The sequence below is a fragment of the Erinaceus europaeus genome, chromosome 13 (genome assembly GCF_950295315.1).
Source record: "Erinaceus europaeus chromosome 13, mEriEur2.1, whole genome shotgun sequence".
In the NCBI taxonomy this organism is placed as follows: domain Eukaryota; kingdom Metazoa; phylum Chordata; class Mammalia; order Eulipotyphla; family Erinaceidae; genus Erinaceus; species Erinaceus europaeus.
The window spans coordinates 55805462-55832981 of NC_080174.1; the positions used below are offsets into that span (position 1 = coordinate 55805462).

General features: G+C 39.6%; 1 protein-coding gene across 16 annotated transcripts in view; it reads right to left on the reverse strand.

Annotated features, from left to right (window-relative positions):
• Positions 1–27520, reverse strand: part of ELAVL4 (ELAV like RNA binding protein 4) — a 164852-nt gene that overhangs the window by 23593 nt on the left and 113739 nt on the right. For all 16 annotated transcript variants that reach the window (XM_060205918.1, XM_060205914.1, XM_060205915.1 and 13 more), the window contains one exon: positions 4764–4867. In XM_060205918.1, coding sequence (XP_060061901.1) covers positions 4764–4867 — 104 coding nt within the window. The remainder of the gene's footprint in view (positions 1–4763; positions 4868–27520) is intronic.

Genomic DNA, 27520 nt, shown 5'->3' on the forward strand with positions numbered 1-27520 from the left:
CAGGGGTTCAGAATTAAAATGATGAGAAAAGAACAAGTTTTGCAGGTAGGGACTAGCCTTGGTCAAGACACAATGCCTCTCTAACACATGGATGAGAAAATCTCCAGGACACGGCTGTCCTTAAGTCATCTATATCCTAATCCCTAGCACCAAGTCTGGAAAGCAGTGATCCAAGAGGGAATAAGCTGAAGTCAAGTCTGTTCTCCAGTTTGCTGGCAGAAGCATGGAACCACAGGTTTGTTTTCCTGAAGAACCTGGACAAGTTGCACAATTCATTTGTTTGCTTTTTATATCTCCTCCCCATGCCAGAGAGTATAATAATCTGAATGTGTGTGGAGCCAAATACACACCCACACACTCTCACAGAATGCACGTGCTGCCGAGGAAACAGGCAGTGTGACATACCAACACTTATGACCTACTGCCAGAGTTTTTTTTTAAACATATTTTTTTCTTACTCCAAATTTCACTCAGCAACTGGATGTTTCTGAGTTACTCTTGTAACCTCTTTGGGCCTCAGTTTCCTCATTCATATAAAGGAGATAAATAGCACTTTCTTATAGGGTTACTTTAAAAAAAGAGCTTATGTGTGTAAAGTGCCTAGCCCAGGGATGTTTTAAGGATTAAATAATATCAGGCAAGTCAAGGAGTTAGAATAGTCTGAAACAGGGTCAAGCACTGGCACACTCAATTAAGCGCATGTTACCATGCACAAGGCCCCAGGTTCAAACCCCTGATCCCCACCTGCTGAGGGGAAGCTTTACGAGCATTGAAACAATGCTGCAAGTGTCTCCCTCTCCTTTCTCCATTACTCTTTGTGTCTATAAAAGAGAACAACAACAAAACTCCTACATAATATATTTTTTTTAAAAAATAGTATGAATGCAAAATAAACATTGAATATAAGAATCCTATATAGGCTCTTTGGGTACTAACTTTGTTCAATGGATGGACACTTACTTATGTAATTTTGGCAAGTCACTTCCTGTAACTTAGACTAATCTCTAAGGTGAGGGGGTGGGTACCTGATCACTTCTCTCACTAAAGAAATTATAATACAAAAACCAAGTTTTCTGCAGGCACATGTTTGCAAACATGTAGTAGATGGTTCCAAAGATTTTCATAATACATGATTCTAAGAAAATTTCTAAGGATTCTTATTTGATTCTTTTTTTCTCCAGACAGGCATGTGACTTGCAATTACTCTCTCCTAACAAAGGCTTAGGGAATCATGGTTTTATGTCTGCTTTGAGGGTGGGGGAGAAAGCACAATGGTTACACAAAGAGACTCTCATACCTGATGAGTTCCAGGTTCAATACCCTGCACCACCATAAACCAGAGCTGAGCAGTGCTCTGGTACAAAAAAGAAAAAGAAAAAAAGAAAAGAAAAGAAAAGAAGAAAAAAAAGAGAAATAAAAAAAAAGAGAAAAGACGGTCTGCTTTTATAGCAAGTCTATGCCTATGTCTATGTGTTCTCCTTGAGGATGGAGGTGTGGCTTTGCCTTTCAGATGCCCACATTACTACTACATTATGGCCCCTCCATAAAGAGGAAATTTGTTGATAGGGAATCATTTGTGGACATATTCTAGCAGCTCAGTAAGGACTTATTCATTTGCAACTAGCAACATTAGTGCCTGTGAGAGAGAGGAGGGAGGGAAGAAGGGAGGGAGAGAGAGAGAGAGAGAGAGAGAGAGAGAGAGAGAGAGAGAGAGATGACAATACTGCTCCAACAGTGGCACTTCCTCTAGTGTCATCATGTTCCTTGTGATGTTGGGGTTTGAACCCAGAGTCTTACATGTGGTAAAGCATGAGCTGAGTGAGCCATCTATCATGGCTCCCTCTAACCATCCCCATTTTTGCTTTAAAAATTTTGAGCTGGTTTCTACACTTCAGAAACTGGAATTTGGCATTAAAAAAAAAACACCCTCAATTTAGATTTCTATGAAACAAATGGAAGAACTGGTAATAATCTGGGTTTAGGCAATCAGTAGTAGCTGAAGAATAGCTGCCTTTTTACTGCTTTCTAGATCACTACAGTCTCTGTTACTCCCTCAGGGCTTTCCAGAACTATTCCCAAATCTAGCTATTAATCATTAACCTTTAGGGCTTCAGAATTAACTCTTGGCTTGCCTGAAAAAATTTATCTAGTAGTGTGTTTTGTTCAAAGCACTTCAGAAAGGCTCTAAGTGTGAGAAGGGACAAACTTGACCAAAGTTTGTAAATATATACTTCTGAGAAAATCATTGAAATGCATACTTCTAATGGAAGTTTCTACATGGGAATCAGAAAATAGAGATAAATCTCATGTTAATTCTTAAAGCAAACTGAAGCAGAAGTAAACAGTAGTCTGAAAAGCAGAACAACAATTAAAAAAATTATTAAGGAGAGATGAGACTATTAACAGTACATGAAAAGGGTTTGCTTTTTCTTTCTCTTCCATTTAATATGAATTTTTTTTTTTTACCTTAAACACTATGTCCCTTTAGGAAAGGAAAGAAAAGTTAATAAAGGAACCTATCACATTTAATTTTTTTTTGTATGGCAAATAAACTGCTTTAATGAAAGGACTGAGATAACCCCCAGGTTTGCACATTACATTTTCATTTGTTGTAGAGAATGGAAATTATTGATTCAGTCATGGCATCATGCATTTTAAACCCTAGAGTGCCTCCAAAGTCCATGTTACTGCTGGGTGCAAATGTGTTGGCAGCATTTTAACATAGGGTGGGTGAGGGAGTGGAGAAAAGGATATAGGAAAGTAAAGAAGGCAGGCTGGCTCTTCACAGGAAGAAATCAATCAGCGTTTCTTGTCTCTGAGATCCATTCAGACAAAGCACTGCTTCTGATAGCACTATAGGATAGGAGATGAATTCTGAGATTGAAAAGCTGGGTTCACTCAGACTTTCAGGAAACCCCAATGGCTTCTTGGGGTACTTAAAAATAAAGCAAAATGGATGGCTAATGATTTTATCTTAATCTCTTGGGGAAGTCTGAGTTTCCTACAGACGAAAGAAAAGTACCTTTCTTATTTCAAGGTCAGGGTGTCTATCAAGAGAGTGTCTGACATCCTAGTGCAAAACTGGGCAGCACAGAAAAAAAAATCAATCCCACAAATACAGTTCTCAGCTTGGTGTGGCCTCATCAAAGGGTCAGGTGACACGAACATCCCGTTTTTACTTAAAGCATGAAAATAGGTATGTTTTACCCTTGAAGGAAGTTAATCCTCTTCCCTCTCAGTGGACTGCCCCATAATTAAACAACTCAAAATTACAATATTTCCCTCTTTGAGAACCCAAAGGAATTGACTCAGCTGAAACTGAGGCAAATTGAATCAGGTGCATTTTAGGGTCTTTGTGTACCACAGATTATCTGCTCTCAAGAAAAGCAACTGTCTATAGAAACATGCTAAATCAAACGTAAAGTTGCTTAAAAAAATAAAAAGCAGAAAACCACATGATATACTAAAAAAAAAATTAATAAATAAATAAAGATCAGGTTTTTGTTTTTATTACCTCCTCACTAGGATTATCTTTATACCAGTCTGGATGTTGGAAATGTATCTCTGTTGAACTAAAAAGTTCTGATTTTGTGTTTGCAGACACCGAGAAAGCTGGTGCCATCTATAGATTTCCATTCTGGGAGAGGTTTCTCTTTTGTCCTACTTTGCGTCAGACCTGCTGTCATGAGGATAAGAGCGCCCAGGAGACACCTCCCTGTGGTTTAATAGGGTATGAAGGATGGGACTCATTAATTGGCTGGCAGCTGCCCCCAAACAAGCTGCCTGGAGGTGAGAGAGGAAGGGGAAGGGAGGCCGAAGAGAAGACCAGCTCTTTTCAGGCGACCACTGATCCTGACAGAGGAGGGAGGCTTCGAGGCAAGCAGCACTGCCTCCTGAAGAAGTCTGCACAAGGGGGTGACAACTCCACCACAGAAACCACACCATCTGAAGGAGCTAACTATGGGTAATTGTTCTTTTTGTACTTAAAACAACCCTTCCCGAAGTATTATCTACTGGTCTGATTTTTTTTACTCCTCCCTTTTTATTCATAAAATAAATAAAATGGAAGTATTGACAAGATTATAAGAGTGGTACGACTCCACACCATTCCAACCACCAGAACTCCCTAACCAGTCCCCTCCCTTGATAGACTGCTGGAGTGTCACATTTTCTGCTATCCCTTTACTGTGCCCCCATTACACCAGTCCCTGTTACACCAGTATGATGTTTATACCTGAATACATTTATGTGAGTTTCAGTTAAGTGAGTTCTCTCCACCCTTAGGTAAAGCCAAGGGTGCTCAATCTTCTCAGTTTGGCACAAGAGGCCCCTGTATACCTCCCAGACTCATCTTTACATCACTTCTCCACCCAAAATAAGACCATGCTACTCTACATGCTATCCCCAACTTGCAGTGTTTGTGTACATTTTCACAGCTTTATTTGTGCTAGTCCCTTTGCCTGCTTCTCTCAGGGCTTAGCTTTGGCCATCCTTTACAGACTCAGGCTCACAGGCCTCCCGGGGGGAGTTATTCCTGATACCCTAATTTGAAGTTCTTGTAGTCTGGATTCCTTTTTGCTCAGTCTTCATGTCACTCTTCTGTAATGGTCTGTGTTCTCCACTTACTACAGTGGATGATGAATGCCTATTAAATTAATAAAGAATACCACTTCCACTTCCCTCATAGTCTGCATTTACTAGATAAAAGGGAAGAAATTTAACCAATGCCTTGCAATTAGGAGCAAGCATACCATACCTCTTACCTTTATGGTTTTGGTCTGGAGTCTGAGTCCATTTAAAGTGTTGATGGCTTTCTCTGCATCCTTTGGATCAATATAGTTAACGAATCCATACCCTAAACTCTGTCCTGTGGAAACATTTTTTAAAAAAGAGAGAGATAGAAAGAAAGAGAGAGCTCAGTATCTTTATAGAGGTAACACTTCCCACTGCAGTGAGTCAAATCCCTCCTCTAGTATATGGTTCCTTTTACACTTGGTTTACCCCAGACTGAGAGCTTTCCAATTCTTCCATCTCTCATTCTGGGTGGTCTTTAAATTCACAGGAGCTATCCATGTTATGAATAAGGGCCCCAGCATGTTCATATCATATATACACAAGTGCCCACTGAACCAGGAAGAGACAGCAAGCATGGTTTGTTAGAACCTGAACTTGAGTTTTTCCTACCAGCTGTGTGACTTTGGGGAAAAGTTATTTTATCTCATGTTTCCTCCCACAATTCTATTCTGGAAACACCACCACTTGCCACAGACATGATTGAGAGGGTTATTGAGGTATATTACATATAAAGTGACTATCAAGTACATTGCTTACAACATACTAGCTGTTTAACTAAAGACAGCAGTGTTATGCTTGGTTCTGTGAAATTGGGACAAATGCTGGGTTGCAGTGGCTGTGTCTACTGCCTTAGTCTTGCCAGCCACACCCACACTTAGAGGAATATAGCAGGATCTGAGCAGCAAAGACCTGAGACATTTATAGTGAAGGTATAGAGTTAAAAACAGTTGCTAGAAATCATTTGTTGCTCTAATCATCCTTAGTCTGAGAACAATAAAAGAGAGAGACTTCTGTTGGGAAGAACTGAGGAGCTCCTAACACAAACGGGAGAGTGCAAATGCATTCTGAAAAGAGGATTTAGCTACTTTAGGTGGAGATGACATCAACTTGTCTGCAAAGAGAGGTAGCAAGTGACAGGGCTCCCCCCTAAGTGAAATAAAAATAATGTGCTTGTGATCGTGCCACTGATTATAAATAGTCCATCAGCTCTGCCATGTGTCATCAGCCAGAAATATCATTAGGAAACTTTACATATTCTGACATACCCTTTAAGAAACACAGAGCTTAGGGTGGTTGCAAAACCAGCTTGAACTTCCCAGGCAATTCTATTGATTTGTGGGTGGCAGCAGAGCTGAAGGGGAGGAAAATGACAGGACGTCACAAGTTAGGAGAGACTGATTACATAAACTACTCTTTGGAGTACTGGGGCCAGGGCTGGGAGACAATACAGCAAAAAGCCTGCCATGTCCTGGTGACAGGAGCCTATTTCAGTAGCCAAAAAAGCTTTCCAACAGCTTCTGTTTTGCTGGTGCATGTCTGTGTTTGTGTTGGTTGTAGGAGGGAACCTGGGAAAACAAGTTGGGTTCTGGATCAGAAAATGGATGGTTTTGTTATTCTTCATAGGATAGAAGCAAAGAGAATTGCAAAGAAAGCTCAACTGCATTCTTCTTCTTCTTCTAGCGTTTGCCCTTCTTCCATAGCCAGTCAACAGCATCAGGTTGAAAGCTGTCAGGAGCTGCTTGTTGCTGGCTTTGAAAGTGACTGGGATCCATGTGGATTCAGTCGGCTAGGAAGGATCGTCAGTTTCCCCAATGAATGGGTACTCACGGGATGCACCACGAGAAGGTCGATCCAATGCATTTTTGTTCTCAGAATGGGAAATCCCGAAAGGTATCAGTTTTCATTAAGATACTCATTTGTGTCTCAGATTAACAGGGTTAGGTAAGGGAAGACCAGGGCAAACTCTGCCAGAAATGGTGTTAGGCAACTAGAATTAGTAACTGAAGAAAGAATGTTGAATATACTCCAGCTCTTGTGACCCTTCTGTTTCCACCTCACTGCATAGTGTGCGTGCACATACATGCATGTACTCACACAGGAGAGATAAAATGAGAAAGCCATGTGTGAATTACGAGGCCTTGCCACAGGTTGCCAGAATTTTTTGCAAATCCAGGAGTACAAGAGACTAATTTTATTGGTTTGAAAATACCACTTATCCTAAATTTGGCTTCACCTCATCAAGGTTAACTAAATTCACCTAATTAAATCCATTTTCCTCATGTAGATTTATCAGTCCTATTAACTTTGTATATAAGGAACCTCAAAATTCTTGTACTAAAATATTCTTGCAACTATTTCTTCTTTTTAACCTTTATTTGTTTATTGGATAGACGCAAACAGAAATCGAGAGGGAAGGAGGTGATAGAGAAGGGAAAGAGATGGCGAGACGCCTGCAATACTACTTCACTGCTCACAAAGCTTTCCTTGCAGGTAGGGACCAGGGGCTCGAACCTGTGTCCTTGTGCCCAACCAAGTGCGCCACCACCCAGCCCCCCCAACTATTTCTTTTTTTTTTTATTTAAGAAAGGATTAATTAACAAAACCATAGGGTAGGAGGGGTACAACTCCACACAATTCCCACCACCCAATCTCCATGTCCCACCCCCTCCCCTGATAGCTTTCCCATTCTCTATCCCTCTGGGAGCATGGACCCAGGGTCATTGTGGGTTGCAGAAGGTAGAAAGTCTGGCTTCTGTAATTGCTTCCCCACTGAACATGGGCGTTGACTGGTCGGTCCATACTCCCAGTCTGCCTCTCTCTTTCCCTAGTAGGGTGTGTCTCTGGGGAAGCTGAGCTCCAGGACACATTGGTGGGGTCTTCAATCCAGGGAAGCCTGGCCAGCATCCTGATGGCATCTGGAACCTGGTGACTGAGTAATGAAGCTGAAGGGTTGTCATTCCACACAAGAAGTCTCTGGACACAGTCTGAAGTGAAGCATGTTGAGGTGGCAATCGTTGGGTTGGTTAGGTTGTGATCGGCGGATGCTAACTATTTCTTTTAAACAGACATGCACCAAACTGAGCTACCTTCCAAAGTGCAGTGTATAAAGTATTAGATTTGTAAACATGAGGTTGCGTTCAATCCCAGGCATTGCATGTGCCAGTGTGATGCACTGGTTCACTCTCTCTGTCTCTTTCTGTTTCTCATTAATTAATATATAAATCTTTAAAAATAAAAACAATAATCTAAATGATAAACTTTTTGTATGATTTCTGTGGAACACATCAGAGGGTCAATCTACTCAAGTAAAATTTAGTCCATGTAAAATTAAAGAAAAACAAAACTAAACAGACACCACTTAACTCCAAACATTGGACTTAAATCCAAATAGTTCATGATTCATTATACCAATGGAATATATATATATATATATGAAAGGATTTAGCATGCTTGTCATTGATGCATGTCCCCTAATGTACTTTCTAAATGTTGACAGAAATTTAAAATAAACATAGTAGTTAAGATTCTCACATTCTATAATTTATCTTTGTTTTAGATTTTTTTCTTCTGGAGTAAGGAAAACATACATACACACAGACGCTATGAAAGATTTGAAGGTCAAAAAGAGGAAGAGACTCCTGACTAAAAAGATGTGCCTTATCTACCTATCTGCTTGTATCAGCCTCAAACCCACTGTCACCTTAGCACATGATTGCAGTTAGCACAAAAGTGTTATTGTTATCTGTTCTAGTTGTGGAGAGATGTTGCACTTAACATCAAGAAGGAGAGAGCCTTTAGGAAAACTAAAAACCAAATGAATATTATTTTAGAAAAGAAAGAGGAAAAAGACTGAAGATTATTTTTGATATAAAATAATGAACTCTGGAATGGAACAGTGCCTTCACAAAGAACAGGGGTGGAAAGACTTGCCTGTGAATAGAAAAATATGAGATAAACTGGCAGCACAATGAAACTCCCTCGGGTTAACCTAGTTTGTGAACAGCTTCCCCCCCCCCCATTATTGTAGCAGGAATTCACCTATTCCAATAAAAAAATACCCTCTAGACCTCAGCATTCTCAGATATCCTAGTGAGATATACATACATACATACATATATTATTTTTTCCCACTGCTCTTGGCTGATATTTTTTCAAACAGAAACAGACACACACACACACACACACACACACACACACACACACAGAGAGAGAGAGAGAGAGAGAGAGACACCACAGCACTGAAGTTCCCTCCAGTGGTAAAGACAGGGTTTGAAAATGGAACATTCACATGACAAAAACTAAACAAAAAACCCAAACCAAATCAAACAAAAGCCAACAACCACCCAACCACCCAACCAAACAAAAAGCACTATCCAGGGTAGCTATTTTGCTAACCTTAGGTAGAAAACAACAACAACAAACAACCCACCAGGTCTCATTCCTTTCAGAAACTCTTTCACTAGTGGGGGGAGAGCAAAATGAGGGAGAATTTCATGTTTCAAATGGAAGTCACTTATTGCTCATGAGTTTTGGATTTTCAACTTTGAATTTAAATATATATAGAAATATATAGGTAAAACAAAGAATGCCAATGTTTTGGTGGGGAACCACCATATTGGGAAGGCACAGGAAACCAGTCTGAAGTTTACAGCTAAGTATGCATGCATCTGTATCACAGAAATAGACAGTATTCTATTATCAGTAACATCATAGCATTATCAAACAGCTACATCTCCTTTCAGTGATAGCCAGATTTGGGCATAGATATGGGAGCAGCATTTCAGACCAGAAAATTAACTTCATTTTTGTCTCCATTTGATGATTTTATTTGACAACAAGCTGAATAAATAAAAAATAATTGAAGCTATTTTTACTGAATCATTAATAAAGAAAAATGAAACAGTACAAGGAGAAAATTTCATAAAATGAAGACAGAATCCAAAATTTAGATTCTACAGTGAGTGCCTAGATCCTTCTTGCCTATATGATCTATAGCCTTCAACATCTGAACTGCCCTTAATGCTATCCAACACACATAGGTGAAGGAGTCCCGGGTAATCACAAATGAGCAAAAATACATTCTGGTGATTTGGAATGGAAACATGAAATCAGAATGTTTTCAAGGGACAATGGTTGTACATAATGGCTACATTTTAAGGAACTAACTTGTGTCTTGGTTTAAATTTTTTTTCCTTTTGTTGACAGAGACAGAGAAAATTGAGAGGGAAAGGAAGATAAAGAAGAGAGAAAAGAGACACCTGCAGCACTACTTCACCATTTGTGAAGCTTCTCCCTCCTGCATATGGGATAAGAACTCTAAAGACAGATAGGGTGGAATTACGGTTGCATGGCCCTAGACACCATCCTACAGGTGGAAAGTGGGAGCATAAACCCGAATTCTTTTTTTTTTTTCCTCCAGGGTTATTGTTGGGCTCGGTGCCTGCACCATGAATCCACCACTCCTGGAGGCCATTTCTTCCCCCTTTTGTTGCCCTTTGTAGCCTCGTTGTGGTCATTATTATTGCAATTGTTGATGTTGTCCGTTGTTGGATAGGACAGAGAGAAATGGACAGAGGAGGGGAAGACAGAGAGGGGGAGAGAAAGACAGACACCTGCAGACCTGCTTCACCGCTTGTGAAGCGACTCCCCTGCAGGTGGGAAGCCGGGGGCTCGAACCGGGATCCTTGAGCTGGTCCTTGCGCTCTGCGCCACATGCGCCCAACCCACTGTGCCACCGCCTGACCCCAAACGAATTCTTTTTTTTTATTAAATTTATTTTTATTAGTGATTTAATATTGATTTACAAAATTATAAGATACTAAGGGTGCAATTCCATATGGTTCCCACCACCAGAGTTCTGTGTCTCCATCCCCTCTGTTGAAACGTGCAGTATTTCTTCCAAGGTCACTGATATGGTCTGATTCTAAAATTATCTATCTATGTCTATATATCTACATATCTGTATCTTGCCTTTTTTTTAAATGCCTCTGCCTTCATCTTCCTTCCAAGTCACCCCTACTCCCACAACTACTCCCAGGTCTTTCCCTTTTCCCTCCTCTCTCAGATAGGAGAAACAGTGCCTGGCCTTTTCTGTTATTTTCCAGATTTGCTTCCCTTTCATTGCTGGTATAAAAAAAGGATTCCTGGTGACAAACGCTTTGGGTCCTGGTGGAATAGGGGTACAGAGCCCAAGTAAATCCAAGTTCTGATGCATGGTGACATGTGCTCTCTATTGGATGTACTCCTGCTTTTTTTTTTTTTTAACAAGCTTAATCTGATTCAAATATTTCTGTTTTTATAAGTTGTACATACACACACACATGCACACACACACACACACTCCTCCTACTATATCTGGCAATATCTCTATTATGTTATGATAATTCATATACCTAACTTGTCCCTAGGAACCAAATACTTCTCCCCACGAGAATTAACTTAGCATCCTTACACCTGGTAGGCACTTAACAAATAGCTAATAAATGAAAGAATGGATATGTACTTATACAAATTTTCTGTTTTTCTCATTATATGTTTTTTTGTTGTTGTTTGAGAGGACAAGAGGTAGAATTAACTTTTCCTTTTTGAGAAAGGGACAGTATGACAACCAGCTAACACCAAGGGTTGGCAAACAAAACATACATTTTCTGAATGGGGTTTCTTCCAACACAGATCAAGTGAACAATAAAATCTACCCTGACCCACATTTCCATAGAGTTGTAGGTGTCTTTCCACCCCAGCCACTGAATTTGATTTATCACTGCAACCCTTGAGGAGAGTCATTTTACAGATGGGGAAGTCCAGTTCTGAGAGTAGGGTGATTCGCCTAAGGTCACAGAGATGGGTCTTAGTTTAGACTAGGAATGAGCAAACTTGTTCATGTAGAGGGTAATTTAGTGTATAATTTATTTAATCTTGTTGGGTCCTACGGTCCCAGTCATGCAAACTATGCCATTGTACTATGAAAGTAGTCATAGAGTGAATAAACACTTATGAGTGACTATTTAAAAACAATTTAGAAAAGCAGGCAGTGGGGTCCATTTGCCTTTGGATAGCTAACATACACATATTTTTATTCCAAATTCAGTAACCTGTGCCATAACCAGCTAGCCAAATTGAAATGCTATTGATAGCTATTCAGACGATCTAAAGTACTTCCCAGGCTCTTTTTGGAACCATCTAAGAAAAGGTAAAATCTCTCAAGGGCTGGCAACATACCTCACCCAGGAAGGCATTTGCTTTGCCATGTGACTGGTATAGTTTTAAGCCTATTCCTCGCTGCACTAGAGGAAGCTTCAAAGCTATGGTGTCTTTTAATATCTCATTCTGTCTCTCTGTTTCTCCCTATTTGGAAAAAAAAAAGTCAGGTGCAGACTGAGAAAGTACCAAAGATGACAGAAATAGAATAAAACAAACAAAAAAATCCCCTGTAATAGTTTGTGTTAAGCATTTTAATTGTTTTCAAAGTCTAGGAAGTATTAAGATCATAGGTGGTTATAACCCTTCATTTTCCCATTCATTCAGATAGAGAGGACTTCTTGTTGACTTTGGAGCCCTGCAGGTTATTCCTGATGAGGTATTCTCATGGTTGATGGAAGTAGCAGAGAAGCCTTGCAAGGATAGTTGGAAGGCACCTCAGCATTTCTGCACTGCCAACCTGCACACTTTGCTTTTTTCTCTTTTCCTCTCTTCAAAAATTGTCTTTCTCCACAAACCTAACAGCTACTCTTTTCATCTGCAAAGCCCTGAGGGGGCGGCCAGATGGGTAGCTGCTGTTGATGAAAACTTCTAAGTCGAGTAAGGAAATTTTGTGGATGTTAGAACCCCTAGCTCAGGATGAAATTTTGTTCACAAAGCACATGATAAAATTCCCAGTTTCTTTAATATCACCTGTCTAGTAATAATCCACTTGATGGGTTAACTGCACCCAATTCTAAATTCTAAGTCTCCTTCCCCAGCACTCCTGAGATCCCTTTCCCTGCTGTCAGCTGCCTTAAAATCTACCTGAACATGTCCAAAAGAAGATCAGAGAGATATGTGGCTGTAACTTTCCACCCATGGGCGTGTGTGGGCGCATATGTGTGTGTATGTATGTGTGGTGTTGGTTCAAAATCATGCTTGCTATAAATCTTGGCTAATCATTTAAGCTTTATCAGCCTGCTTTTTTATGTGGAAAAATAAGGATAATCCTTTATCTTCACAATCAGCTGATCACTGGAGGATTAACTAAATAGCCAGATGAATTAAAAAAAAATTGTGTGTGAAAGGATACTATCAGATCCATTGCCTGGATAGTAATCCATTGCATTGTCTAGTAAATACTAGATGGATACATAAATGAATAATTCACATGCATATTTACACCTCAGTCTCACATATTCCAAGCTAAGAAATGTTCAATAAATAACCCAGCAAAGCCAATGAGCAAGTACATTCTAGGGGTAGGATCTGAATGAACCCAGGTCTGTGATTTCCCAGCAGTGTCTGACATCAAGTAAGTGTACTCAATAAGATGTGCACAACCTGTGTTCCTGTGTTGGGGTTTCTTCCCCTTAACACTGCTGGTGGTGATGCTTTGAGATTCTGGAACATCTGTGGCTTTATTCCTTTTCAACCTACCATTGCGGATATATATACATACACACACACATATCAAGCAGTTTGAACCTAGGTTTTTCTTCTGCAAACTCAGTGTTAACAGAGCCAATTAGAGGATTTTTGGGAATCTATCAGTTTATTTAGTTACTATCCAGTTTATATAGTCATTTTCCCTTTAGTCCACACTATTGCTTCAAGTTGGTTTGGTTTAGAGTTTCACTATTTTAAGTGTGGCCCCTGTGCTGGAATTATTAGCATCATAAAGCACATCTTCAGCCCCCTTCCCAGCCCTTGTCAACCAGGCTCTGTTTCAATAAGATGCTCTGGAGAGTCATATGTACCTTGAATTTTGGGAAGCTCTCATAGAATGTTCTCAGAATTTAATATAAGGTATCTTTTTTCTATGCCCAAATTTTGCATTTATACCTTGTCCCTCTTTGCTGCAAAATTATCATCTGTAAAATGGGTTTAATGTTACTTTTTTCAAGGAGTTATTACAAGATAATGACCAAGAACAGTAATATATATGTAATGTGTCTGGCATGTGACAAATGCTCAATAGACACTAGTTTCTTGTCTTTCTTCTCCCATGTTCTACTAGACAATGCCTGTGAAATTACTATCTTTTAATGAGGCTCCAACCTCTTTAAAGGTGGAGAACAATTTTTTTCTTATTTGCCAAATCCAGACTTTGTGAATAAAGATACAATTTCATTGCTCCTAATGAAAGGGCTAGTTTTGCCATCCCTATATTTATATTCTGATTTGGGGTGAGTGAGTGAGAAAAGCAAGGAACATATAGATAAAATCAAAGTCTGTCAGACAATGATGATTTTTTAAGAAGAAAATAAAAAGAAGAAGGGAAAGGCTGTGTAAGGGAGGGTGGTGACTATATATATTTTAATTGCATGAGTAGGAAAGGCCTCACTGTTAAGGTAACATGAGACCAGAGACCTAAGGGTAAGGGGGCTGTCAGTTCCCACCTCCTTATCTGAGGCAAGAACACACTTAGTGTGATGGAACAATGGCACATGGGAACATAGGTAAGATCAACATTGCACTTGCCAAAAGACTGAAGAAAAGAAAGGAGAACCTCTGGTTTCTTTAAGCTGATTTTACAGCAATACTGAGTAAGATGTGTGAAAAATGCACCAGCCTCTTCCCCGTAGCCTTGCAGATTAGGTAAACACTTTCACATCTATTGAAAGTTATCTCTTAATATGTCTCTAATCTTGTTCTCAAGGCGGTTTGAGGTTAAGCTATTGCTTTATCTACCCCTGTACCTACAGGATCTACCTATGGGTCCATGGCATTGTAGCATATCACGTAAATGTTAGGTGATTGAATGCATGTTTTCTATTTAATCCCCCAGTCTCCCACATACCAAACAGAAAGAGAACCTTTACAAAGAGTGCCATCTTTTACCGGGGCCTCTACCTGTATCTAGAAGATGCTGGGAAGAGGTGTGAGGTCAGACCCATGAGACTTGTCTAAAAGACCTAAATGATTTTAGTGTGAAGAAGAGAAGACTACAGAGGTATTCAAATACCCAAGTAGGCAGGAACAGACTTGTTTGTAAGGCTCCAAGGGAGAGAATGAGGATCAGACAATAGAAGAAAGTGATGAAATAACTTTTTCACCACTGGTAAAACAAATAACTTTCTAATAATTATTTTTATAAGGAGGAGGGTTACCTTGTTATGTGTCAAGAGCCCCATGACTAGAAAGGTGCAAACACAGGGCAAGCAACATTTTATCAAGAGATGTGGCAACCATCAGCAAAACAGACTACTAAGATCCCTCTAATGTCAAGGTTCAAAGACTCTAAATTATATTTGCTTTAGACTCAATGTTCACAAATGTTTTGTTTATCCCAATTTTTAACTGAGAAACTAAAAATCATTGAGAAATCTTACTAAACACCCACTGAGGATCTATACTTAAATATTTAGAACCTTCTTTTCTCTTTCCTCTCCTCCCCTTCTCTTGTTTTTATTTATTTATTTGTTTTTACACCTGCAGTACTTGCTTCACCATTAGTGAAGCTTCCCCCCTGCGGGTAAGTAGTATGGGTTCAAGCCTGGGTCCTTGTGCATGGTAACACATGCACTTGACCAGGTGTGCTACTGCCTGGCCCCCAATATTTATAACCTTTTAAAGCAAACAAGTCTGTTTTATAGAAGAGGAAACTAGAGCCCAAGCTCACCTAGCTAAAGAATAACTAGAAACATCTGACTCCCGAGTGTTTATACTTTTGGCTATGTCATGTTTTCTTGAATTTGTACTAAGGTATGTTAAACACCTACTCTGACACAACATAGCTGCTAGAGACTTCAAAAGCCTGGGTTTTCTAGCACTATTTATCCATCATCCTCCTTCCTATTTGATTTCAATACATGCCCACAAGTACTGAGTTGCCATCTTCTAATTTGGTTATGCCCACCATGATGTATCTGGTGCACCACAAAATGTCAGTTTTGAAAAAGACCTTACTATCAGTCATCTTCTACAGATTTGGAAACTGGGAACTGAGAATGAAGCAAGAAATTTGTAGTTTAGTAGGAAAACCAGCCTTATGACTTAATAATGATAGTATAGTATAGTTAAGTGTTATGATAGTGAAAAGGAGAGAAGACTTGCTGGAGGATATGAACCCTCCTCTGAGACTAAATTCAAAAAGACTGATAGGAGATAGTCAAGCAATAAACAAAGAAGGGAATTTCAGGAGGAGGACAGCACTAGCAAAAACATCCATCCTTTCAGGAGAGAGGACTGTCACTCTGTGTACAGTCATCACTTCCTTGAGGTCACTGGTTGTTGATGTTAACTTGAACTTCAATACCATTTCTAAATTGAACCTATTTTCAAAAACACATATAAGATCTTCCTGTACCTCTGGTAGAGAGTCAGGAGTAATTTAGCCATCTGAAATTTTAAGTGTGTCTTTTTCCAGCTACCAGCAAACTCTATTTAAAAAGGAAAAAATACAGAGGTTGTCAACATAGCTCACCTGGGAGAGTGCCCACTTTGCCATGCACAAAGCCCAGGTTTGAGTATGATCCCAACCATACTTAGGGATGCCCCAGAGCTGGGGTATTTCTCTCCTCTCTGTATCTGTTTCTACCTTTAAAAGAATTATCCTGGAGTAATGAAGCCTCATCAATGATTTAAAAAAAAGATGAAACAGGCCTTCCTTATTCTCAGTTCTTAAAGTATCTATAATTAAGTTAAGCCAGTATTTGGTTATTTCCAGAGGCAATATTCTGACTTCCTAAGGAGATGAAATTTTTCTAGACACTAAGAATTCATCTCATCATATGGAAGCAAACAAAGCACTTGGTCCACAGTGGGCATTCAGTACAAGCTTGTCAAGCTAAATGCATGTCTCAGTGGATATGAAGGCCTGGGACATGGGTATTATTAAGCTTGATATTATCATGTTTGGCATGAAGTTTCCAGTAAATCTGTATTGTAGGGATGGGTGAGTGAATCCATAGGAATAGAAATAGTTACCAAATTTTCAGTACTGACTATGTGCCAATCATCATGCTAAGTACATTATTTTTAGTTTTATTGAGGTATAATAGACAAATGTAATTGCAAGATATTTAAAGTGTATATTGTGGTGATATGATATATTTGGATTCCTCTCATGTAATACATATGATTTATCTTTTTTTTGAGGGTGCATGAGAACACAAGTTCAACCTGAGTGTTTTCTTCCTATAATTTCCTTTGTTCCCTAAAATAATACTATCACATAGGCATTATCACTGCCATTGATGATCAGGGAAACTGATGTCCAGAGGCTTTAGACTGCAAGATAAAAATCTCAGTAGGCTCAAAGCCATAGAGATTTTTTTCCATCTGATTAAACAATAGTGATCAATAGTGGTTTACAAAATTTTATGATTATAATGTATAGTTGCACACCCCAACCATCACCAGAATTTTGTGCTACAGAGAATTTTAATAGTATTAACTGATTTTAGAGAAGACAATAACCAAATGGTTCATGCAGGTATCAACAATGTTTCTGTTACTCAGGTAAGATACATGGAAATTCATGGAAATTCATATATACAATGATTTCTAGTAGTCCCCCGAGAAAGAAGGACCATTTAAAGGTATGCCACTTTATAAAGAAAGTCAACCAACAAATTCCAAGGGAATTTTGTTTTTCCCCTTTAGCCTCTTTTGGTTCATACTATAAAGAAAGTTCTTCGAAATATGAGATTGTCAAAAATACATTTCAATAGCAAACTACAATAAGTGAAAAGCATGAACTACTCTGAACCCCATGTTTCTTATTGTCTGCTGAAGAATGGAAGGCAGCTCACAAGATAAAAAGCTAGTATCATGTATTTATATTTATTTTTAAATGAAAGAAAAAATATTCTAGGTAATGTTCCAAGGATAATAGAATCCTCAGTGACAACCATCTCACCTTCAGCATTAATCACACAAAAAGAAATGTTCAGACTGATGACCCTTAGGCAATAAAACATTCTTAATTGAAGCAACACTAAATTATGTTCAGAATATTCCTGCAGAGAGCAAAGAATAGTCACACATTAAAAAAATACTTTTAACAAGGGTTGAGACAAAAAGGAAGATTTTTGGCACACTCCCAGGTACCCAGAGAAATGAAGCAGAATTCTTAATTCTTGGTTGGCTTACTTTCATATGAAACAAAAGTCTGGGTGTCAGAGAAGACTTCCCACCCAGAATGGATACAAACTATCAGGTGTTTCCAGAAATGCAGCTCATGTTAGGGGACAGTTTAGCAACAAAAGAAGAAAAAGTATAAAAAGTTATCAGGTTAATATTAATTACATACATGGCGATTAGCCTTTTAGTAAGATGAGATTGTCAGTGACAGGAACACTCCTTCTTTAGGCACTGTGATAATTGCTTCCCAAACTCCTATCAGCCACTAGGGCATTGGAAGGTCCTGATATCTTTTTTTTTTTAATTTATTTCTTTATTGGGGAATTAATGTTTTACATTCAACAGTAAATACAATAGTTTGTACATGCATAACATTCCCCAGTTTCCCATTTAACAATACAACCCCCACTATGTCATTTATCGTCCTTCATAGGTCCTGATATCTTATTGGGATTTGAATTAAGTGAGATAATTCATGGAGCTGGGTGGTGACATACCCAGCTGAGCACACACATTACCATTTCAAGGGCCTGGATTCCAGTGTCTGGTCCCTACCTGCAGGGGGTGAAGCTTCATGAGTGATGAAGCAAGTGCTGTTGGTAATGAGGTAAGTCATGCAAGAGAGACTGGCAACAAGGGTAGAGGCTTCACAAACATTAGCTAGATCTACATCTATCAAAACAGCCTTTATTCCTTTATTCAAAGTAAACTCATAAATCTTAATGAAGGCGATAAATAAGTAACTTGTCTGTGCAGACATAAGTCAGAAAGTCAACTATGAGCTGGAGATGGACTTTGTCTGAAAGTCTTTGGCAGTGTGTCATTTATGAAATAAAAGGGCTTAGGGTTCTCTGGTTTTGGACTTATCAAAATTGTGTGAAATGGAGAAATGAATATTCCTCTACATTTTCCCTATCATCAAGGAGTTCAGTGATCATAGAGGACCAGAAAAGGAGCACATGACCATAATTTGATAGCTCAGTTCAATTTTAACAAAAGTGTTAATAGGAAGAAATCCCTAGATCCATGAAAAACAAACAAAAAGTATGTTTTCCTTTTCATCACCTTTCAGCTTGCAGGCAAGAAAAAAGTCAAAGTAATAAAAGCAGGGGGCCAGGTGGTGGCACACCTAAGTTAAGCGCTCACATTGCAGTGAGCAAGGACCCAGGTTCAAGCCCCTGGTCCCACCTGCATGGGGAAAGCTTCATGAGTGGTGAAATAGGGCTGCAGGTGTCTGTCTTGCTCCCTCCCTGCTCAATTTCTCTATTTTAAAAAAGATTTTATTTATTTATTTATTTATTTATTTATTTATTTATTTATTTATGAGAAAGGAGGAGAGAGAGAGAAAGAACCAGATATCACTCTGGAACATGTGTTGCCGGGGATCAAACTTAGGATCTCATGTTTGAGAGTCCATTGCTTTATCCACTGTGCTACCTCCTGGACCACTTTCTCTGTCTTAACATAATAAAAAATTAGTAAAAACAAACAACCCCCCCAAAATAACCCCAAAAGAAATCCACAAAAAATGAATCTGTAGAGTATAAAACCCATCTTCTTCATCTCTTTTCCCTTAATTTTTCCCCTCTCTTTCTTCCTCTCTCTATCTCCCCTCAGGTATTAAGCAAATGTGACCAATCTAATTGCCCTGAACCAAGTATTCAGGAGAGGTAAAGATGAAAGAGTTCCCAGGAATATGTGTGATAATCACAAAATGTAAATCTTTTCTAGTTGCTCAGCTATTCTTAGAAATAGAAAATGAAATGCCACCAAACAAATCCATGATTTAAGACATTCTCAACATTCAGAAATAATAATAATTAGTATTGTTTTTCTATTACCAGGATTATTGCTTGGGCTCAGTGTTGGCACTAGAAGTTTACTGATCCATTGGCCATTTTCTTTCTTTCCTTTCTTCCTCCCTCTCTCTTTTCTTTCTTTCTTTCTTTCTTTCTTTCTTTCTTTCTTTCTTTCTTTCTTTCTTCCTTCCTTCCTTCCTTTCTTTCTTTCTTTCTTTCTCTCCCTTTCATTATTTCTTTTTTTCTTTTAGTTTGTTTTGAGAGAAATTGAGAAGCTGAGAGGGGAAGGGGACATAGAAAGGGAGAGAGAAAGATAGCCACCTGCATATCTTTGTGAGGCATCCCCCCTACAGGTGGGGGAATGGGTCTCGGACCCGAGTCCTTACTCTTGGTAATGTGTGCACTTAACTGGGTGTGCCTCCACCCCAACTCTCAATAATCATTTTTCAAGGAAATACTTAATATGTGCCTGGTGTTGCCAGAAAACTAAATTCCACAGGGCACCATTTCCTGTTCCTCTTGAGAGTCAGTGTGCATTTACTAGCCACCAAGGCTTCCACTTGCCCACTTTATGCAGTTGAGGACTCAACCACCTATTTTTCTTTTTAAAATATCTTATTATATATATTTATCTATTTTGCATTAAGACAGAAACAGAGAGGTGAGGGAGACAGATGTGTTGGGGGAGAGACAACTGCAGTAGTGTTTCACCACTTGTGAAACTTTCTCCCTGCGGGGGAGAACTAGAGGCTTGAACCTGGGTCCTGGCACACTCAGTCTGTCGGGCCTTAAAGCCAGCACTCCCCCCCTCCATGCTCCATTGCTGACACTATGGTCTATTTACATAATCACTGTTTTGCCTGAAAGATCCCCACCAAGTTATCCCCTCAGAGTATTGCTAATTCAGTTAAAACCTTCTTCACAACAGTTGCTATGGAAGCTTTCTGCCTTCACGCTCTTTTCTCCACCCCCTTTCCTAGCCATTTCCTTTTCCAATTTGCCACTTCCGATTTCTAAGATATAAAGGTGTTGTCTCTGATCAATAAAGGCATGGCATTGCATTGCGTTCCCACTCCGACAGTTCCCACTTACTCTCTCCCGTATTGCTGAGTAAGCAGTAGCCCAGTTGGCTCCAGTCGAGTTCTCTCCAACCCAGAGAGCACATGCCCCGGAAGAAACACTCTGAAGCTAGCCTGGCAGCAGTCTATGCACTTTACTCAGCCTCCCGACCATCTACTTTCTAATGAAAGAAATGCAGTTGTCTGGTAGGAAGTGTCTCATATGGTTTCCTTCTCTTCTACCCACAACTAGTACCCAATGAAGTATCATGCTTCTTTTTTTTTTTTCCTGGCATAGAACACACTTGTCCAAAAAATGTTAGAGATAAAAAAAAAAAGCAATTTTGAGTAGTGCTACATATGATACCACATCTTTAAGACTTATAATACATGTTAGCTCAAACTCAGAGAAGTAGTGACAAATAGCCTCCCTCTCCTTTTTTTTTCTTTAACTTCACTCACTTCAAACTTATTTGGTTACGTGACACCTTTAAAAACATATTAAATACATTCTGGGAAAATATTTTAGCTGGGAATTGTCTAAACCCATTATATATTTTTTTGAAATAGTATTGAATACTCTTTCAAAGTATAATTATGTTAAGGTGTGGGGTCTAGGACCCAACTCTGATCTAACAGAGGGGGCAACAGGAACAAGAAAGTCAAGTCAAAGAATACTTTTAAGCCTCTTTTCACTATGATAATCTAAGATTCTGTTTTTCAGAAAATATCACCTGCTCAAATATAGGCACAGGAAAGAAATGCAGAGAGGGGAGAGAGTAAGACATTGTGGAGGTTGGGTGGTGGTGCAACTGGTTAAGCACACATACCACCAGACGGCAGAACCAGGGTTCGAGCCCCTAGATACAGACAGAGAGAGAGACCTACATACCTGCTTCACCACACATGAAGCTTCCACCCTGCACATAGGGAGTGGGGGCTCAAACCTACGTCTTCACAAATGGTGAAACAGGTCTGCAGGTGTCTGTTTTTCTCCCTATCTCCCCCTCTCAATTTCTCTCTGTCCTGATATATATATATATATATAAAGAGTAAGACATGTTTTCATCCTGGAATGAGTTCTACTGGACTGGTTCTGGTTCACTCTGTATCAGCAGTCTGTGAACAATGGGCTTAAGGAGTTTCACGAGGAAAACCAAAGACCCAAAGAGAAACAGAATTCTGTGTGGTTTTGTATGGGCACATCTGGTACACAGACTCATAAGTACACACATGCAGGTACATATATGTACATTATATACATTATACTGAACTAACAAGGCATAAGACCCTGAGAAGCTGCATAACAATGCATCTAAAAACAGAGCCTTTGTGAAGACCAGGTGGTGAAGTACCTGGTTGAGTGAACACATTACCATGCACAAGGTCTTTGGTTTAAACCTCTTCTCCACCTGCAGGAGGGGAGGCTGCATGAATGGTGCAGTAGGTTGACATCCCTCTCTCTCTCTCTCTCTCTCTCTCTCATTTTCTACCCCCTTCCCCTCTCAATTTTACTCTGTCCTATCAAATAAAATTTTTAACAAATTAAAAAAAAAGATCACCAGAAGAACTGGATTCACTGTGCAGGCACTGAGCCCCAGTTATAACCCTGGTAGCAATAATGATAACAACAACAGAGCCTATGCAATCAAAAGGCATGGGTCAGATTTTTCTCTGTCACTTAGAAGCTATATGACTCCACACCTATGGACATCTAATCTTTGATAAGGGGGCCCAAAGGATTAAATGGAAAAAGGAGGCTCTCTTCAATAAATGGTGCTGGGAAAACTGGGTTGTAACATGCAGAAGAATGAAATTGAACCACTTTATCTCACCAGAAACAAAAATCAACTCCAAATGGATCAAAGACCTAGATGTCAGACCAGAAACAATCAAATACTTAGAGGAAAACATTGGTAAAAAACAGTTTCCCACCTACACCTCAAGGACATCTTTGATGAATCAAACCCAATTGCAAGGAAGACTAAAGCAGAAACAAATCAATGGGACTACATCAAATTGAAAAGGTTCTGCACATCCAAAGAAACTATTAAACAAACAAAGAGACCCCTCACAGAATGGGAGAAGATCTTCACATGCCATACATCAGACAAGAAACTAATCACCAAAATATATAAAGAGCTCAGCAAACTTAGCACCAAAAAAGCAAATGACCCCATCCAAAAATGGGCAGAGGATATGAACAAAACATTCACCTCAGAGGAGATCCAAAAGGCTAACAAACATATGAAAAACTGCTCTAGGTCACTGATTGTCAGAGAAATGCAAATTAAGACAACACTCCTGTAAGAATGGCCTACATCAAAAAGGACAGCAGCAACAAATGCTGGAGAGGTTGTGGGGACAGAGCAACCCTTTTACATTGCTGGTGGGAATGTAAATTAGTACAGCCTCTGTGGAGAGCAGTCTGGAGAACTCTCACAAGGCTAGACATGGACCTTCCATATAATCCAGTAATTCCTCTCCTGGGGTTATACCCCAAGGACTCCATAACACCCAACCAAAAAGAGGTGTGTACTCCTATGTTCATAGCAGTACAATTCATAATAGCTAAAACCTGGAAGCAACCCAGGTGCCCAACAACTGATGAGTGGCTGAGAAAGCTGTGGTATATATACACAATGGAATACTATGCAGCTATCAAGAACAATGAACCCACCTTCTCTGACCCATCTTGGACAGAGCTAGAAGGAATTATGTTAAGTGAGCTAAGTCAGAAAGATAAAGATGAGTATGGGATGATCCCACTCATCAACAGAAGTTGACTAAGAAGATCTGAAGGGGAAACTAAAAGCAGGACCTGACCAAATTATAAGTAGGGCACCAAAGTAAAAACCCTGTGGTAAGGGGTAGACATGCAGCTTCCTGGGCCAGTGGGGGGAGGGAGTGGGTGGGAGGGATGGGTCACAGTCCTTTGGTGGTGGGAATGGTGTTTATGTATACTCCTAGCAAAATGTAGACATATAAATCACTAGTTAATTAATTTGAGAGGGGTAAAATTAATTGTATGTCTCAAAGTTTTTCAAAACACAAACTGAATCTTTTTAATATATAGGCTGTGTATTTGATATACGGACTCTCTCAAAAGCCTAGACCAAGTAGATCAGAAGCATCAGCTATATATAAGATACTGGGTACTGTACAGCAAACCCTAACAAAAGGACTTTTCAAAGTTAACCCAATTACCAAATAATGTGATGATAACATTAACTATCGATTTTCTTTTTGAACCCTAAGACAGCAGGAACCTCACATCTCCACTATAGAGCCCCTACTTCCCCCAGTCCTGGAACCCTTGGATAGGGCCCACTTTCCCGTATGCCTCTCCCAATCCATATCAAATAATATTGCATCTGCCGATCACAACCTAACCAACGCAACGATTGCCACCTCAACATGCTTCACTTCAGACTGTGTCCAGAGACTTCACATGTGGAATGACAACCCTTCAGCTTCATTACTCAGGTGAGACCTTTCCTTTCATAGTATACTCTAATTTCATCTCAGGTGGTTCACTTTCTAACAAAGTCCCAAATCCTAGATATACACCAGTTTCTGTGAGAGAGAGCATATCTTCACACGTATCCATAAACTACTGCAAAATATATACCTGAAAGCAGAAGTACACTAGAGTTTGCAGTGAGTACCTCCCTAACACTTCCTCTCCACTATTCCAAGCTTTGGGTTCATGATTGCTCAACAATTTGTTTGGCTTCGTATGTTAACTCTCTTTTCAGTCACCAGGTTCCAGATGCCATCAGGATGCTGGTCAGGCTTCCCTGGATTGAAGACCCCACCAATGTGTCCTGGAGCTCAGCTTCCCCAGAGACCCACCCTACTAGGGAACGAGAGAGGCAGACTGGGAGTATGGACTGACCAGTCAATGCCCATGTTCAGCGGGGAAGCAATTACAGAAGCCAGACCTTCTACCTTCTGCAACCCACAATGACCCTGGGTCCATGCTCCCAGAGGGATGGAAAATGGGAAAGCTATCAGGGGAGGGGGGGTGGGATATGGAGATTGGGTGGTGGGAATTGTGTGGAGTTGTACCCCTCCTACCCTATGGTTTTGTTAATTAATCCTTTCTTAAATAAAAAAATTTAAAAAAAAAAGAAGCTATATGACTTTGGGCAAGTTACTTAACAATGTTTCTGAGCTTAGCTCCTTACTTGTAAAGTAGTTGAAGAAATACCAGTAACTCACAGAACTGCTGCAAGAACTGTAATACTAAGTCAGGTGTTGTTATGAGTATTTTACACATATGTATACTCATATTAGTCCTAACACTACCCCTATTTTATATATGAAACAGTTAAGTCACATTAATAATAAGAATAGTGAATGGAGTGACTGCAATGCAAATAGAGGCAGTCTCATCTAGTTCCTAATCACTAGGTTGTCCCACCTAGAACAGTGCTATGTTATAGTTGTTCTACCATACTCCCCTAGAAGACACAGACAAGCAAACACGTAAACACTCCACACCTCCTTTTCCTCTCTGCTTTAAAAAAATCTGCTGTTTTTGTCATTAGTTTATTACATGGTGTGGTTCAAGTGGGCAGCATGAAGATACCAGCTTTCCAAACACATGTATCTTGTGTGGATGCTCAAGGAACAGAAGAACAAATTCAACCCTGAGAAATGTTAGTTCATGCTGAACGATGACTCACAGCTGCTATTTTCACAAACAGCCTGCTAATTAAACTTTCTTATGAACTCTGTTAAACAATTTTTCCAATGCATGGAGGAAAAACCATATATTATAGACCGGAATTCAAAATCTAATATTAAAAGCACAAGTAGGATCTGTGACATTATAATCTGATCAACTTGAGCATTAATAACAGTTAGGCACTGATGTCTGAGAGAGTTAATCTGCTTTTGTTGAGATGTACAAAAATAACTGAACAAAACATCTGGAAGTCAGACTAGAAGGCAAAGCTAGCTTATCATAGGAGGGTTAGTATTTGCTTTATCCTCATAAATCCCTTGCTTAAAGTGTCCTATCTTCCAGGTGATCATAATAATCTACTGAATTGATGTAACACTTTGCAAACTTACTGGGACATTAACAGCTCATTTGATGACACAATAGGGAAAGAATCAGTGTTTTATTTATTTGATAGGACAGAGAAAAATTGAGAGGGGGAGGGGAAATAAAAGAAGGAGAGAAAAAGAGACACCTGTAGCACTTGGCCACTAGTGAAGTTTTCCCTCTACAGGTGAGAATTGTGGGTTCAAATCCAGGTCCTTGTGCATTGTAGCATGCTTTCAACCAGGTGCACTACCACCTAGACCTCAAGAACTCATATTTATATCCATCTTTTATGCACAATAAATTGAGGCAAAATGGGGGGGTGATCTTTTTGAAAGTTCCAAAACTAGAGCTAATATGAGAACTTGGTAGATCTTTTCATTTTATTATACTGCCACTCATAAAAGTGGCCATAATTGATGCCAGGCAGTGGTGCATTCAATACAAACCACATGGTACCATGCCTATGAATCTGGGCTTAAGCCTCTGGTCCCTACCTACATGCGAGAAGCTTTAAGACTGGTGGAGCAGTGCTACAGATGCTCCTTTCTTGTTCTTGCCTCCCTCCCACCTTCTCTTTCTCCTTCCTTCCTTCCTTTCTTTCTTTCTTTTTTTCTTTCTTTCTTCCTTTCTTTCTTCCTTCCTTCCCTACTTTCCTTCCTTTTTTTCTCTTTTTATCTCAATCTCCCTCTCTGTTTCTATAATAACAAGAAAGAAAAAAAAAGGGGGGTCCACCAGGAGAGGTGGAGTTGTGCATGAATTGAGCTACCCATGATAACCCTGGTGGCAAAAAAAAATCCAACTAATTTAACAAATAAATAAAAGTGGACATAATTTAAAAACAATCTCAGAAATCATCTTGACATTTTCAAATACTGAACTAAAGGCTTTCATTTACAATCTTCCAGAACTACTAAAACTGTTGTTCATTATTCCTGCAGCTATTTTTGAGTCTTACTGGAATACATCCTACACAGATATGTTCACGACTCAGGATGAAACAGCGAGAACACAGGGAACTCTGTGAAGGTCTCTTGTCCCAACTGGCAGCAGCATGTGGTCATATAGACTTGGGTACACAGAAAACCTGTCCACTTGCCAATTGTGTGACCTCAGGTCAGTGGCTTTAAGCTCCATAACCCTTGTTTTCCACTTCTAAAGAACAGGGACATCATTACCTATTGGGGTTTTGGTGAGGATTTTATGAGATAGCAAATACAAAGTGACTGGCATCAAGCAGGTGCATAATAAATATAACTTCCCATTTCAATTTCCTGCCTTCTCATATGCTGTATCCTACTTCCTACTCAGAATTACATAAAAGGACTAAACCAGGGACAGATACCTGTTTTCTTTCTCCTTTCCCTCTATCTATCTGTTAGCCCAGAGGTAGGATCCTCAGTGAGAGGAGGGAAGAACTGGCAGTCCAAGGGGATAAAGTAACTTATGCAAGTTCACACACTGGAGGGTGGGAGGGGTGGGGAGTGATGTGATTAGAAGATGGCACACGATTTTCAGTGAAGTCTGTCTCATTTCTGGTTAGTGCATTGCACAGTCTGGTAGTTCTGAGAAAGAAGTGTGTGTGTGTGTGTGTGTGTGTGTGTGTGTGTGTGTGTGTGTGTGTGTGTGTGTGTGTGAAAGAGAGAGAGAGAGAGAGAAGGAGAGGGAGAGAGTACTTGGGGTGGGAGGAGTAAGGAGCTCTTGGGCAGTGTTTTCTTAGTTTTTACTTAGTTTTATACCGATCTTTCTCTTTGGAACATCTC